Genomic DNA, 16,090 nt, shown 5'->3' with positions numbered 1-16,090 from the left:
CAGCCACCTCTCTTTCTAGTTCCATATCAAAGAAAACGAGTCCTTTGATAAACCAGCAGATGTATTTTACAGATTATCCCATTGAGATGTTAGAGACCATGTTTGACCTTAGATTTGCATTTCATAATTCAATTAATATTTGTTATTTTGTAATAAAAAAAAAAAAGGTTTTATTACGGACCATATGAACACTTACACCTTTGTTGAGGCAACAGTATGACCAGGTGTAATGCTACACGTTGTGACGTCAGGTAGATTTAAATTCTGTGCTGAAACTCATGTGTATGGAAAATAACAACAAAGTCAAATAGCAGTTCACAATTTATTTACTGAATAATTTTGGACAAAACACCAGAATCTGTTACGATACAATCAGAACATCTGAGGCAGATATCCCACCATGCACCACCCCCCTCCGTGAAACAAAAGGACTAAACATTAGCACCAAATCAGCACCAACTTAAATAAAAAAGGTAGCTCAGTCTACAAAAACAAAGAAAAGCAAAAGCTTTTTTTTTTATTGAAAAGCAACTCAGAAAAATAACAAATTGAGAATTTTCATGTTTTTAACTTTTCTTAAAAAACAAGCACCCTCCTCCCCCCCACCCCTCCCCCCTGCTAGGCAGGCTATAGCATTCATGGGGCACATGCCAAAGACTAGATAAAAACACAAATTCAAGTAACATTGAGATACGACAAAACATGTCCACTGGTACCCATCCCGAGCATGACTGTTTCACAGAACCTTACGCAGGCAGTAGAAAACTAACATGGGGTCCTGGAGTGAACACGTCATAGCAACACTATCACTGAATATCTCGTATCAAGTTATTAAAAAGAAATTAGGGAGATCGGGTGGCATGGGGCTTGTCGGGGGCACCGGAATACTGGCACAGAAAATATTGTGTATTCCAAAACTTCAGACAGACATTTCCCTTTCTGTCTGTCCTGTGTCAAGATATTGCCTACATCATACATGAAAAAGGAATCTCTGAATAAAGAAAAATCCTGCAATGTACTTTTAAATATATATTTATATTTATTTATATATAATATATATAGCTGTTACAATTTAAATAAATGTTACGTTCTCGTTCCTACAACTGAAGAATTAATTTAAATAAGAGGAAGCTAATTTTAAGTGGTGAAATCGTCCATTCAAGTGCACAACGCCATGTTTGGAGGTTTACCGAGACAAAACTGTTTAAGATTGAGGTTTAGGGAGTGACATTAAAGCAGCAGTAACAACACAGTGGAATAGCTTAACAACAAATAAATGTAATGGAAAATAAAAGTGTGGTGGTGAATGAAGTGTGGTAAAGGCATAAGAGACCGAGGAGGCAGAAACATACAAAGGACTGAAAACAAGGCCTTCAAGGAGTTTAGTGATAATATTAAAATTATCAATGTCAAACTGAGACAAATGAGATGACCAAACAAAACAACCATGAAACAAAGACGACGTCAACCATGTTGATGAGAAAAAGCCTAAACAGCTCCATTTATTAATCAAAAAGGTCCCAGGTCAGTAAGTTGCATTTGTTTAACAATAACTTGGGGTTGTGATGCCTGACCCTGGGTCCGTGGTAACTATGACAAAAAGCTAAACTAAATCTGTAAGAAAAGATGTGTTGCACTTTGTCAGTTCATTTTGAAGTGTTCTTATGTCCCTTCATGCTTTTCATAGTGTCAAAAATGGTGAATTTGTCTACTTTTATGAGCACCACATTAAACGAAACACATCAAAAAAAAAAGAAAAGAAAAAAGAAAATTTGCTACATTGTTTGCAACTTGCATGTCTGGCGGCAACCTCCCCCGAGCGGGAGGAGCGTCGCCAGGTGACGTATAGATGCCATTTGTCATGCCAGGCTCAAGGTTTTCCATGAAATGGTGGAAAAGGGAAACAGGATGGAAACACCTTTATTATGAGTGACAAATGTTCACCTGTTACTCTCTAAACTACTGTGTTTTTGGCTCTGCTGTGAGCGTGGCGAGCCGACCGTGGGGGGAGTCGTCCGTTTGTGCTTGGTGTTTTGCTCAGCTGAAGAACTGCTCCAACTCCTGTTCCATGTTCACCTCGGGCACCATCTGCTCCTGCTCTCGTTCTCCTCTGCCGTGCACCGCGGTGACCCCTAGTGCTCCGGAGGAGGCGAACCAGGGGTGCTCCAGAATCTCCCGAGAGGTGAGGCGCTCCGAGGGTTCCCGGCGGAGGATGGAGCGGATCAGGCACTTGGCCTTGGGTGTGAGCGTCTCAGGGATGTTGAAGTGGCCCCTGCGGATTTTGCTGAACAGAGAGCCGGGCTCAACATCGTGGAAAGGGTAGCGCCCCACGAGGATGGTATAAAGCATGACGCCCAGACTCCAGACGTCAGCTGCCTTCCCCGAATAGCTGCCGTTGGCATTGAGGATCTCAGGACTGACATAGGCTGGGCAGCCATGTTTGTCTGACAGGGTGTCATCATGACCGTCCAGGATGTAAGTGTCCTCAAGGCTCTCCAGCTTCACAAGGTTTCTGAAGACACACAAGGGAAACAAAAACACACAAAGCATGATGATACCACTTTACAACACAATGAACACAGAACACAGAGGCTAATGCGAATGTTATTCGGTAATAATTACTACCATAGTTCCAATCTTTGGATGCCAACCAACACAAAATGTAATAAAAGACTTACTCAACTGGGGGTAATTTGCTCTGATGGGCATTTTAAAGAGTTTTAGATCCATCGCTTTTGGATATCAGAGGAAGTAGAGCATATAATGCTTAAGGCTTAAGTTTGACATTTCCTTTCATTTAGATAAAAGCCCAGCCAAAAGGCATTGATGTACAAATAGGCTTTCCAAAAGACCTCCACAATTCAAAAGGAACACAATTACGAGTGACTGGTAGTCTTAAGTTGCATGCATTTAGCAGTTTGGCTCAGAGGATCTGACAATGTGGAATTTATTTTCTCCTGCTCTTCCCCCTCAAAAATAGCACCTATTTGCACTCTTCTCTAAACCCCACAATAGCAGCTATGATACCCTTGAGTGCTGATAATAATGGCTGGCTGTTCAGAAGGGTTGTCACTAAAGAATCTGGAGAGGCTCAGGCAAGAACATGTTCCACCTTCATGGTAAGAGACATTTGTGGCGCTGTGCAAATGCTGCCATCTATGTGTGAGGTCCATGAGACATGATGCACCAGACAGAGGCAGGGTGCGATAGTATCTACAAGGAGCAACTAGGAGAAAGGAAACACTGGCTTAGACGTATTCAAGAAAGAATGCGTTGCCATCTGTGACACATGCATGCATACGCCTTCACATTAGCCCACTCACTGGTTCATTGTCAGTAATAGTCATTTGCATTCATTAATATGCTGTAGAATGCTTTCACATTTTCAAATAGAGAAAATTATTTTGTTGTTTCCTTGAGCCAAAAGCCCATTGCTTCTCTGCAAGAGATAAAGAGTCATGTGCTTTTTTTAAATACAGCATGTAAACACTCAATTGGAGGACATGTGCAAACCTGCAATTACAGTTCAGAGGGCTTAGAAATAAAAAAGATAAAAATACTTTTAACAGTAGCTATATTGGATGCAATGTTGGCTGATCCTAAAATGTCTCCTGAGCTTGGTGTAAGGACTAGCACATCAACAGGGCCGGTTTAAGTAGCTGTGTTGGATTCCACTCGAGGTCAACCTTTGACCAATGCTCTTTTAACATGCTGCTGTTTGGTCAAAGGCCAACAGCGTTAAGACCAAAATCGGGTCAGGGAGCTAAGACAAGCTGAGGCTCAGGTATCATTTTATGCCTGGTCTTGTTCCTTCTCTATGCATTCACTATCGCCCTTTGTCACACACTTGGGTTCAAGCCAGAGCAGCTCTCTGTGTCTCTAAAACAGTCCACTAAGCCATGAGGACTGATGTAAGAGGATTCTTGACAGGCAATATAGTAAATGTGATGCCCTGCACTATCACTCTTAAAATTCACCGGGCATCAATCATTTAATGGGAGAGGGGAGATGTGGGCGTCCGAGCTCTGCTCATGAACAGTGCAGCTTGGGACATTCAAGGTCATTGACCCGTGCTGAATATGTGAGGCGGCTCAACTTCCCTTTTCCACAGTTTGTGCCAAAGTATGACGTCACACGTTTAAATAGAGGACATGGAGGTGCAGTCTATGCCTGCACCAGTTAGCACTGGCATAAGAAACAAATACAAATAAAAGTGGTGTAAAATGTTCCGAGTCTGAATTAACATCTACTAAAAAAAAAAAAAAAAAAATATCAGGTTGCTGTGGCAACAGATGCCTGGATTTTATGCATGTAGTTTCATATTCTGCCACCAGGAGTCAGGCCTGTGTTGTGCAAGTGTGATTCTACAGATTTCTGCTGCTGATCACTACAGAAGTGCAGCAGCGGCAAAAGCTTGCTTTAATTGGTCGACTGTCACGCAAAACCTAGACCTGGAAAATTCTGTCCCTGTTGGAATAACTGCACTGCAATTATCCTCCCAAAGTGTGATCCATATATACTGTATGCGTGTCATATCCACCACTAAACCTACAAAAATAGATCGAGTAGCTCATAAGGCTTATGTTTCCTGTACTCTGCATAACATCTGGGAGAGGCATGCCAGTCTTGTATCCTCTCAGTTTACACTATTGTCTGTGTAAGATGAGATATAACACACAATACTTACACGGTTACATTATGTGGACCCACACGACATCCCATACAACATGTTACGTGAGAAAACACAGTACACAGTGATAGTCGATGCGCAGCAGAGACTATACTTTCTGCAGAACTCACCTGTCCTCATTTTTGAAGACAAACTTCCTCAGTTTGAGGTCACGGAGGACCAGTCCGTTGTCGTGGCAATGTGCCACAGCCGAGGCTATCTGATGGAAGAGTCTGGCAGCTTCGTCCTCCCGCAACTTCTTGCAGGTGCGGACGAAAGAGTGCATGTCGCCATAGCTTCTCTCAAAGAACACATAGGCTCGCGTTTCCCCGAGCAAGATCTCCAAGATTTGGTTAATGTGCTGGTGCTGGCCCAGGGCAAAATAGGCCGCCAGAGATTCCTGGTATCGGCCAATGTCAAAAACCTGCAAACGTAAGACAGGAACACGTTTATGTTTACAGTCTACAAGTCAAGATAAAAAATTTAAACAAAACGTTTTATCTACGGTGACCTTACGAATGCAACCGTCTCATTAGGTGGTTGTTTTTGAGAGCAATTTGCCACAGTCGTGTGACATCAAACTTGTGTTTACTCTTTTGGCAGAGGGAGTCGGGTTGCACAGAGGCAGAGTGAAGCATCATGTTAGTAAATGGTATTCTTCTGCAGCCAGGGGGATGCAGTGTCTCTTTTGTTTCCATGGTAACCCCCCCCCCCCACCCCCATTGACTTTCAGCACAACCAGTTCAGGTGAGAGGGCTCCTCTGCTCACAGTCAATACAAATTACACCCCACAGCTCTCAGGATCTGAAGCTGTGACCTAGGATTCTAGCTTGGAAGGAGTGCTCAATCCTGGAAGTGCAGATTGATTCTTGCTGTATTGAAACCGGCACATAAGAGATGAGGTCAAAAGGCAGTTAGCTCACAGGCTGTGCCAAAGGCCATTAATTTGTTATTGCCTATGACGAAACATTATCTCGAGTCAAAAGGTACAGGTTATTGGACATGTCATGCCTTATGAGTCCAACGGTGCATGTAACTATCGTCTCAATTCACTTAAGCCTGCTTAAGCTGGTATGTACATCAGGGACAACCCCACTGACCTTATAATCACCCTCATAATCAGTAATATACCAAAGTCAATATGGGCTATAAATGTGGTGAGGAAAGGCCATAAGCTTGTCCTTAACCTTGAGGGAAAGTGGTTTATTTCTTATGGTTAGGAGGGTCAATGTCACAACAGCTGGCTGAACTTGCAAAGTTCCCTATCACTGTGTGCTTTTCTCTCTCACAACAGTCCTCAAAAGATTACAATCCTACTAATATTTGAGCAATACGACTATGCACCGAATATAAAACCAAGGGTGAAACAATACGATTACAGCATTGCACTATGAAAGAGAGAAGCCATGGGTAAGCAAGAATAGCATGGAGAGGAGTGTGTGCGTGGTTACTCACTCCTTTGTCAACGTTACATCATGCAATCCGAACCACGCAGCTCGCCCCATTCACTTTTTCCATTAGGCTGCACTGCCAGCTCTCTATTTACAATTCAAGCAATTATTAAAAAGGTTCAGGGGTGTGGACTTGCTGCAATAACCAACGCATAGACACCAACTGAGTAGTTTTTTTTCTGCAGAGTATGTTCATTACATTTGGGGCAATATGCATTGAAATAAAGCCATAATCATTAATGTGGTAATGAATGCAAAAGGTGAGAAACCTGTAAGCACACTTCATTTTGTCCTGAAAATGTTATTTTCACAAAGCAAACCCCTGTTTAAGTAAATGATAATTGGTATAGAAACTATTCTGAGTCTATAAAAAAGGTATGATATGTCTACCATGTTGCCTACTAACCTTACATACGAGCTCTTCCCCGCTGTGCAGGTGGGCGGCTCTGAAAACGTGGTCTCCCTCCAGTGGCTCCAACAAAAGGTAGTCCCCGATGCGAGAGATACAGTGCGAGGAGTCCGGGGTCTCCGGCGGGCTGGGGGACCCGAGGTTAGGACTGAAACTCTGGTGCGACTCTGTAGTCCTTAAGCAAGACAAATCTTCGAAATCGTGCGATTTGTGCCGCGATCTCCCATAACGTGAAATGTTAATTGGATTTGACCTCTGTATGTTCATGAGGAATAAGTGCGCAAACTCCACAAAGTCGGGGGCGTTCCTCTTCCTTGATCTTCTCCTCCTCGAGTAGAGTTTGTTGTAAAACTCAGTGCCAGATACTTTAGTAAATCTTGAATGAAGTTTGTATTTTATTTTTTATAAATAGGTGAAGATTCAACGGCACCTTCCAGATGTGACAGAATATCAACAAGCAGAGCCGGCTTGTTGGTCTTTCATACAACAAAAAAGGGTCCAATTATTATTATTTTTTTAAATTGCAGAGTTCAACTGTTCATTTGCCCCCCCTTTGTTTTCCAGTCATGAAATAAGGCCAGGATAAAATGACAGAATTACAACCCAGAAGCGACTGAAACCCCTTTGTACAAACCTGCTGCAATTTCAAGAACGTCAGCAGTGCGAGCAGACACGACAAGTCTGTAACAAAGGCTACCAAAAGTCAGCTTTTACAATGAATGAAGGTGCTAAGTTAACCCGCAGCTTGCTCGCTAGCTTATCTTGCCGGTTAATGGTATGGCACGTTTCATAAATCGGAAACAATTGGTTGGATACAGCTTTCAGGCACAGAAAAAAAAAATGTATAAAGCAAGTTTTGCACGCTAAATATAGCTTCTGAATTTAGCCGCAATTTGACAGACAAATGATGGCTAGCAGGTGCAAAGCTAACTCGTTAGCTTCCTTGGCTAACTAGTACCAGGTCAGTGCTCGGCCTTGTTCCCCGGGATCATATCCATGCACAGCGATTGTCATCTACCACAGAAGGAGAAAACCCCATCCGGAAAAAAAACTGTAGCTCTTTGTGTGCGGGAGTCGACGTCCTCTCTCTTTCTCTTGGTCTAGTCCAATGGAAGAAAATTGTCGTCTGTCTTGTATGTCTGCTGCTGTAAAGCTGCTGTAAGGAAGGAAGGAAGGGACGGCCGGCCGACTTTCCCAGGCCTATCCCTTGATTCAGCAGGACATCCTCTCTCCCGTGTTGCCGCTGTGTTCTTACGTGGCTGGGAATCTAGTCCATTCAGTGCGGAGGGAGGCCAGCCGAGCAGCACACACTTCACACACTGCGCCTGTTCAGAGTGAGAGAGCTGCCTGCTTGCCTGACAGAGGGGGGTTCTGCACATGCTCGTGCGCGCACACTCACACAACACACACAAACATACAAGAGCATATCGCCCCGCCCCCTGACGTCACTCCTACATCGAAACTCCATTGGCTCACAACCTGAGTTATAATATGCAGCGCAGTCATGTGAGAACCATGTAGTGTGGCTACACCCCCAGGAATCTAAATGCATCGCACGCTGGTAAATTGGATGGGATGGGATGGGGGGGGGGGGGGGAGCAGTGAGAGTATAGCTACTGTACGTGCTGTGTTACAAATGTGTTTCCTCCTGAAATGTCATTCAAGGGAAAGCAAGGGGGATCCCTCTCTCACAATAGCACACAGATATTCACCATCCTACACAGTTACACAGTACTGATGTGCATTTGCAACCACACCATTATGGTGTCATAACAAATGAAAACACTGTATTTGGCAATTATGTTACACTTTATTTATTTAAGCATGACAATTCTGCAAATGATGTTATAAAACACGCTACTGATGTGAAACACTTAGGAACTGTCGCACTGCGCAGATATGTAAGCAAAATTACAACACAACTAAAAAGATAGCATTATTATAGGATACAATGAATGGATTAAAAATAGGCCTAAAATATATAGAAGTATGAAACGCATGATGACAAAAAGAAACAAATGGTCTAGGAATGTGATTAATCAGTGCAATCTTTGTCCTTGAAAAAATGCTTATATGCATGTTTGAAATATAAAAGCAACGCATTAGCTTTCCTGTTATATGGGATTGTATTCCATATTTTTGTCAATGTGAATTAATTTTTTTTTTATCACAGATTTTCATTAAAAACTGGAACAGGGCTTTGTGCTGTTGAGACATCTCTTGTAACAAATCCCTGTCTTGCAGAATTGTGCCCCCGTACAACATTACAAAGCGAAGGATGGAAGAGGTTCATTATTCATTGTTCTTCCTAGATTACCAGGGGGTGCGGCAGCAGGATTGTGCAATTCCACGCAGGAATCCGAGGCAGTGAGAGGAATGGTTGCAGCTGGACGCAAAACACTGACAGAAGTGTTCAATTTAACCTTTATTCCCCTGCTTGCAGGCAGTAGCAGCACACACACATGCATACACAAACATGCACTACCACTATTCTAAATATAAGTTTTTCGCTGCCTGCCTGAATAAACCCCCGCAACATGGAAATGAATTTTTCACACAGAGGCCTCTCATCTCAGAAATGGTGGTTCACAGTTTCAGAAAGTGGTGGCACCCACAAGCTTTTATATCCCAGTTTTCAAGCTTGTGTGTATGTACTGTATGTGTCTGGGTTTTGTGATATAATCTCTGCAAGCCACCCACTTTATTCTTTGTTACAATGCTAAAACATTCCTCCCCATACAACAGCTTTGCTTTTGTCTCACCTATTCAGTTGAGAACAATATCAACATGCTGCTGAACGATGGAAATGTTGCAGGTTGAATCCTGGATAAACACCCTGATATATTTATATGTTACCATAGTACATTTCTGCTTTATGACAACACATCTGCATCTGCATTTACCCATTGCTCTAACCCCAGAGAGGGATTCTGTTAAGCCTAAACCACAGCTGTGCATGAATCAGAATAATAATCCCCAAAGATTCCTTTTGCCCCCATTCCCTGATACATTGTGTGACTCATTCACAGCGGAGAGCAGCACTCGAGAAAATCCATTGAGGCTCATCAGCTCTCCAGACATACCTACATGCCGAGGAGTAACGCAGGCTGCCCCAGCGGTGCCTTCCGGCGAGAGCTTCTGTATACCACTGAAGCAAGATGTGTCCTGGAAGACTACAGAGGTCAATAAGGATGGATGAGCATCTCAGTATCCCCGGAGCGATGTTACTCACCAACTTTCTAATAGGCGGTGATGCCCTGTAGAGAATGATCTATGGTCAGTTTCCCCTGTAATGTTGACGTTGCAGGAAGGCCTAAGGGATGAAATCCACCAGAGGAATGTGTGGTTGCAATTAAATGATATTTCTTAGAATGCATCACGAAACCCACTCAAATGAGAGTTATTTTTCGTGCATTGTACATTCAGCACATGGCCAATTTCACACTGTCACATAGCAACGCAGCTAGCCAGCTCACGTTGACACCAGCAAGAATCAGCGCTGTCACATCCACACCCCGCGGGCGACTTCCTCTGAGAAAATGCAATCATACGCGAGAAGAGAAGATGCAGAGGCATAGGAGGAATGAGATCATTCAGTGAGAGTGAGAGGAGACAACGTGAGGCAGAGGGAGGATGGAAAAGCAGGCATCAGCAGGAGAACGTGACGAGTGGAGAGAGTGGAAGTAGAAGAAGGAGGAAAGAGGGGTGAAAGTGATAGAAAGTGTTGTTCCTCCTCAACGTCATCTTCAGAAAACAGGAAATAAAGGGCACCAAGTCAAACCAAGTAAAGCAAAGATGCTTCACAAAGTCAAACATGACAAACATTCACAGTCATAATTAATGTGCATCAAGTTGATGAGAGGTATTCTCAGCTTTGTTTGGACTGCAGAGCCTGCTCCCATGGATTCCTTAGGTTTATTTTTATATTTACTGTTGAGAATTATAAAAATTCCCATGATACTCATTCTTTTTATGACCCGAAGTGAGCGTGTTGGTACAGGGACAACAGCTGCAGTACCCCTCAATTTCAAGTTATTTTGGGGATGGGTACATGTGCCACATTCTGCCCTCCATGGCGCTTTGGGACCTAAGGCCTGTTTTTAACAAAGAGTGTGAGGGATAGAGCTGGGGATTCAAAGGCAGAGAGGAAGCGAGGGAAGAGAGGAGGGAGCGGGGTGGATAGAGTTTCACTGATGCTATGACGACGCTCACATTTCTTCCCATTCTTCCCACATAATCTGCTTGGTACGGCAGCTGGTCACACAACAATTGCAATCATAAAAAAGTGGCACAATTACAACTGCCACCTTGTTTTCAATATCAATTTGTAATCAGATCTGTCCATTACAATGACAGGAAAGCTCTTGTTGGTAATTGTGAAAATGCAGTGTTATTTTCTAAATCCCAAGAGGTTGAAAAGTGCCCATTTTCACTATGATTGATGCGTTTTACCATTGGAGTGTTCTCATCTCTTCTCAGAACCCGAGACAATGAGGACACTTGAAGCTCTGTTGTGTACTACATAGAAGGTCTGTCCAACTATAGAGAGACATTCTCAAACATGTATCTCCAAAGAAAGCTGAATGTCAAGGGAATAAGTATAATATTAAGAGACAGAAATACACACACGGGCTAACCCTAAAAATATTCCCTACGTTTTGACTTTGACCTCTTCACAGTACTTATTAACTTCACCGGTTTACACGTTTTGTCTACTTGTGTGAGTGCAAATTAATGAACACATTGCTTGAAAAGTTGCCCAGTCAGCACCAGGATAAACCCAAGGGGACAATTCAGCAGATCAAATAAACACTGGCACTTCCGTTGACCTTAATTCAACCTCCTGGATTCTGACCAACATGAGTTTATGAGCTGCTGCATTAGACACAATCAAAATCAAAATGTCCTGTGCTGATGAATGCAGGATGTACTGCCTGAAGAGTTTTGTTTTTGGTGAGACATTTTTCCGCTCTCCCCCCCTTCCGAGGCAGCAGGAAGTGTGAGCGGCTGTGAGTGGCAGGTCATGCAGACGAGACCTCCTCCAAGCGAAGAGAAAGGATCTTGGCTCGAGGGGGAGACGAGATTGGCGTCACTGGCTTGGATCTCTCCTTCATGAAGTCAGACAGCTGAGTGAGGACTTGTGGCAGCTCTGTCACTGGACAGGGTGACTCACTCGCTCATAAGTGGAGAGGTTAATAATAGTCATACATTAGAGCCGCAGAAGTGAAATCACACAGCTTTAGCAGCTTAAGCCTTCCAAATGGCTCCGCTGTAAAGCGAAAATGCATTTCACCGGCTTGTCTATCTTCTCATTTTTGTGGCGGTTTATAGGTTTAGACCACAATAGTGTGGATGTCAAGCTAGATTGCTGACTGTTAGACATTATGACATTGTTGCAATATGCAGTATGTATATTCTAAAGTGCCAGACGCATAAGGCATCAAGCAGTCAAAACTGACAGGAAAATAGGAGAAAATCAGTGGTGTTTTGATTTGTGTTACCTCTCTGCTCTGTCTGACAGCTCATATTGTCATCCATACTTCATTCATATTTCCTGGCACTGCGACACCTGCATGGAAGTGCCAAAGGCGTCACAGAAAAAAAGAGGCAGATTTATTCAAATTCCCGAACACTTGACATTTTGGAGACGCAAGGCAAAGGCACCAACATTATATTGCGTTGTACTGCCACTGATAAGTCAGTCACAGTCCTCCCTGATTTGCAGGGGAGTCATACCACAGGAGCCCAGCACAAGTGCATTCACTGTACAATAGGGCTGTGTGTTGGCAAGAATCTAGCAATACGATACTTATCATGACACAGGGTTTACGATTTAATATATCGTGATATATTGCAATACTGTAAGTAAGGCAATAAATTGTGATTTTTGTTTTTTAAAGAAAACTGAAAAAGTAGAAAGAAGCTACTTCATGTGTCAGTTTACGTTGTTACGTTAGAGTGGAAGAGTCCAATGGCTGAAGATAGAACCCATAAAGTTTAATTGTATCGGATTATCTGAATGATTCATTTCACTAATGTTCACATAGTGCTCTTGGCAGTGTTTTGATACATTGTTCAAGCATGTAACACACCTGGAGAAAGTACAAATAAAACACCTGGTTGGAGGTGAGTGGTTATCACCGTCGCCTCAGGTTGCTTTTTGTGCCAAGTTTGATTTGTCTGTTCTTATGTTGGTTTACTCAAGACCAGCAGCTCAGGTGAATTCCAGAGTTTACAAAGAACTTAAAAAAGTGATAGCAGGCTAAAACACAAGGAAAGAATCATACAGTAAGAACAGATGTGCAAGCAGAGCCACAAAGCCCAGAGGCTTATCGCGAGGCTTCTCTTGAGCAAGGCTGGATTACCAGTGGGGAATAGTGGGCAGTTGTTGGAACCCCAAGGCTTGAGTTCCACTGTGTGGCAAGTCATTTGTGGTCATTTGTGAATTACAACTTTGTTTGGCATTACTGCATGCACCACTAAAGCACATCATAAACCGAAATGAATCCAGTTTCTATTCTGCTTCCATTGTGCATATACATTTAAGCATGCGCACATTTCCAAACTAATACATGCACAGATTGGGAGAAACTAATTGGCTTTTCGGTCCCATATCAGATTCATCTGGCTCTGATTCAACATAACTACACACAACAATCATCCAATCACCTGGGCAAAACCGATCATCCAATACTGTTGCATTCAAACGCAGTACTAGCAGCTGGCAATGGGAACTTTCTTAACACATTCTATAAAATGCTCTGGGGCAATGAATACAGAATTCAATTCCAAATATAAGAACTTTCTAAAACATTATGAATTGGGCTTGAAAACGCAGGCTGAAGTTGATGGATGTTCCTGGTTTTGTATTTGTGAAAGTATGATGAAATTGTTATTAAAAACAGAAGGACATGAACTGAACAACATGGAGTTTGTTGATTTGCACAATAATAATGGCAGAACTTGTTAAAAATGAAATTTGTGTGCTCCCTGTATCATAGAGAAAGTAGAATTCTAAAAAATCCTTTCTTGTGTTCTGGACTGCGTTATAGTGTCATAAATTGTTGTTATTTTGTCCATGTAGGGGGTGGACGTAGTAACACTGACATGTGTAGACATATACCAAATACCCAGGCACTGCAATGAAAGGGGCATTTGGTATGATTTAAGATATCATACAATACAAGACAATAACATATCTCAGCCTCAAAAATGACTTCACATCGGTGATAATGGGGCTCACTTTAATCATGTCCACCCCCACTATAACAGGCAATATAACATATGACAAAAACATAATGTAGTAAGCTGTGTAAGGTCTAATGGGACATGCTTGACATAAATTGAACCTAGCAATGTTATTTACTATACAACCTTTTCAGATGCCTTGTAAAAAGACATGAATGGTAATGTGGATGAAAGTATTGCAAAAATGAAATGTAATTTTCTGTGACTATACAGGCAGCTATTATATCTAATGTGACAGCATGTTGGTCACATTGAAGGATATTCACATTGTGGAAGGTCACTTAAACCGGTCCTTTTTCAGTGATTCAGAGTCTGTATGATAGTCTATGAAATCACGAGAGCACACTGTCCTTGTCCTTGTCTGGCCTCTGCACGAGAACGCACACACACGCAAACACACACACACACACATCCCTGCAATTTACGCAACATTCAAGCTGCTGCCATGGCAACCTCTCTCCATCTCCCAGGGGATATTGCACAGGGCTGCAAACATAAACACAAACACACACACACTGAAGCACACACAAGGGACCCTGTGCTCTAATCTCCTGGGAAAGAACACATTGCTCGGTTTATGAGCGATTTTGTGCCAAAAGGTACGTTTCATGCCCGCTTAGAAAGGAAAATTATGGCAAGGAGTCAAAATTCACTTTGCTTTTTCTATACCATGCATCATGATGTAGTCACAGAACTCCATCACTGGCATGATTATGGTCGGCTTACTGCCATTTCCATCATCTAAAGTGAATTACCGCTTCATTATCCTGTATTCATTTCATATGCAATAGCATTTCTCCCATGTTTTTTCTTGATGGGGTGGAACATCCTCCAAAACAGCATTTACAACATACAAATGAAATCCATTGGAGCAAGGCAGCAGCTTCTCTTATTCATTTAGAGGATTAATATCCACTGCGTGATGATTTTCATGCTATGACTGCACGGAACAATGAGCCAGGGCCAGGTTGAGTCACAAACAACATGTGGAAGCAGCAGACACAGAGGCGGGGATACAGCAGTGAAGTAGACGTTGACAAAATGTTGGCGAGGACATCACTTGTTACAGTACTTCATCACTTTAGCTCGACTTCCTGCCTGCAGTGCTGCTGTGTCTCATGTGACAAGCCTAGTCGCTGTACTTACACCACACACTGGCAGGTGCACACACACACACACACACACACACACACACACACACACACACACACACACACACACACACACACACACATATAGGGCTGCTTTGAAATCCAACTTCTGTGCAATCACTCATTATACTGTGGGTGTCAAACAACCCCTTGTTGAAAACAACGGGGATAACTGCCACATGACAATCAGTTCAAACAAACAAGGCTGTCTCCCTCCTGTTTACATTCTCTTTAAGAAAAATCAAAATAGGAAAAAGCCTCCTTTTGTGCTTTGAAATCTGTTCGGGGAAGTCGTCGTCGTAAAATGAGAATCTAGGCCACGCAGGATTGAGGGCAGCGGATATCAGATAAGAGCATGCATCATTTAGTCTAAAAAATATGAATGGTTACACGATGAGAGTCGCAAAGGGAATGCCTGCCTTCAGTCGCCGTTTCAGAGATCCTTGTGTGGGCTGTTTGCCGTACTGCTTTTGAATATGCCGTATATTCACATATTTGGGGTTGTGCGGCTATTAAGATGATAATTGACTTTCGTCTCAAAAGGCCTTTGCTTCAGGCGAAATAGCCTCAAGCCTGACAGAGACAAACAAGCCGGGTGGACAGAGGCAAAAAGAATCATGGAGAAGTGAAAAACCTGCGATTACTGTCACAGTAAGCAACATTAGCAGCATTAGCCGTGACAGTAATGATCTGTTTCTACCATATCTGGCTAACAGAGGCTGGCATGTCAAACAAACCCTGCCTGTGGCAATCCGTGCTGGGCATGGGTCAATGTATTTAGCATACCATTATAGCTCAAATGACTGCAGTGTACTACCACAGCTTTTGTGGAGGCCAGTACAGAGTAATACTTATGCTCTTTTTTCCTCTTCTTCTTCTTCCTATATTTTTGAAAAAGATGGCTTGTATAGAGATGGATAATGAGAAACGCTGCCGTGTCTCAAAAGGCTAAAAAGGATGGACATGTGGATGTATAGTTATTGTATTTGCTATAAATCCAATTAGTTGTTATCTTTGTGTGTGTTTTAATGTTTCTAATTGAAATTGAAATGATTTGTCTTTCCTTATCAAATTTTAATATTTAATATTTATTGCACTTATTCCTGTTATTATTATGCAACACTGTAATGGATAATATGATTACACTGAGAATAAAGAAAAA

General features: G+C 42.5%; 1 protein-coding gene across 1 annotated transcript; it reads right to left on the bottom strand.

The window, feature by feature from the left end:
• Window positions 1-308: 308 nt before the first annotated feature.
• Window positions 309-7,952, bottom strand: trib2 (tribbles pseudokinase 2). The gene is made up of 3 exons (XM_029462895.1): window positions 6,527-7,952; window positions 4,801-5,093; window positions 309-2,512 (listed from the first exon to the last, which is right to left on the bottom strand). Exons 1-3 carry the CDS (start codon window positions 6,794-6,796, stop codon window positions 2,038-2,040), a joined length of 1,038 nt encoding a protein of 345 aa, XP_029318755.1. The 5' UTR covers window positions 6,797-7,952; the 3' UTR covers window positions 309-2,037.
• Window positions 7,953-16,090: the final 8,138 nt, after the last annotated feature.

The sequence above is a fragment of the Cottoperca gobio genome, chromosome 24 (assembly GCF_900634415.1).
Source record: "Cottoperca gobio chromosome 24, fCotGob3.1, whole genome shotgun sequence".
Lineage (NCBI taxonomy): Eukaryota > Metazoa > Chordata > Actinopteri > Perciformes > Bovichtidae > Cottoperca > Cottoperca gobio.
This window is presented reverse-complemented; position numbering and strand designations above follow the sequence as displayed.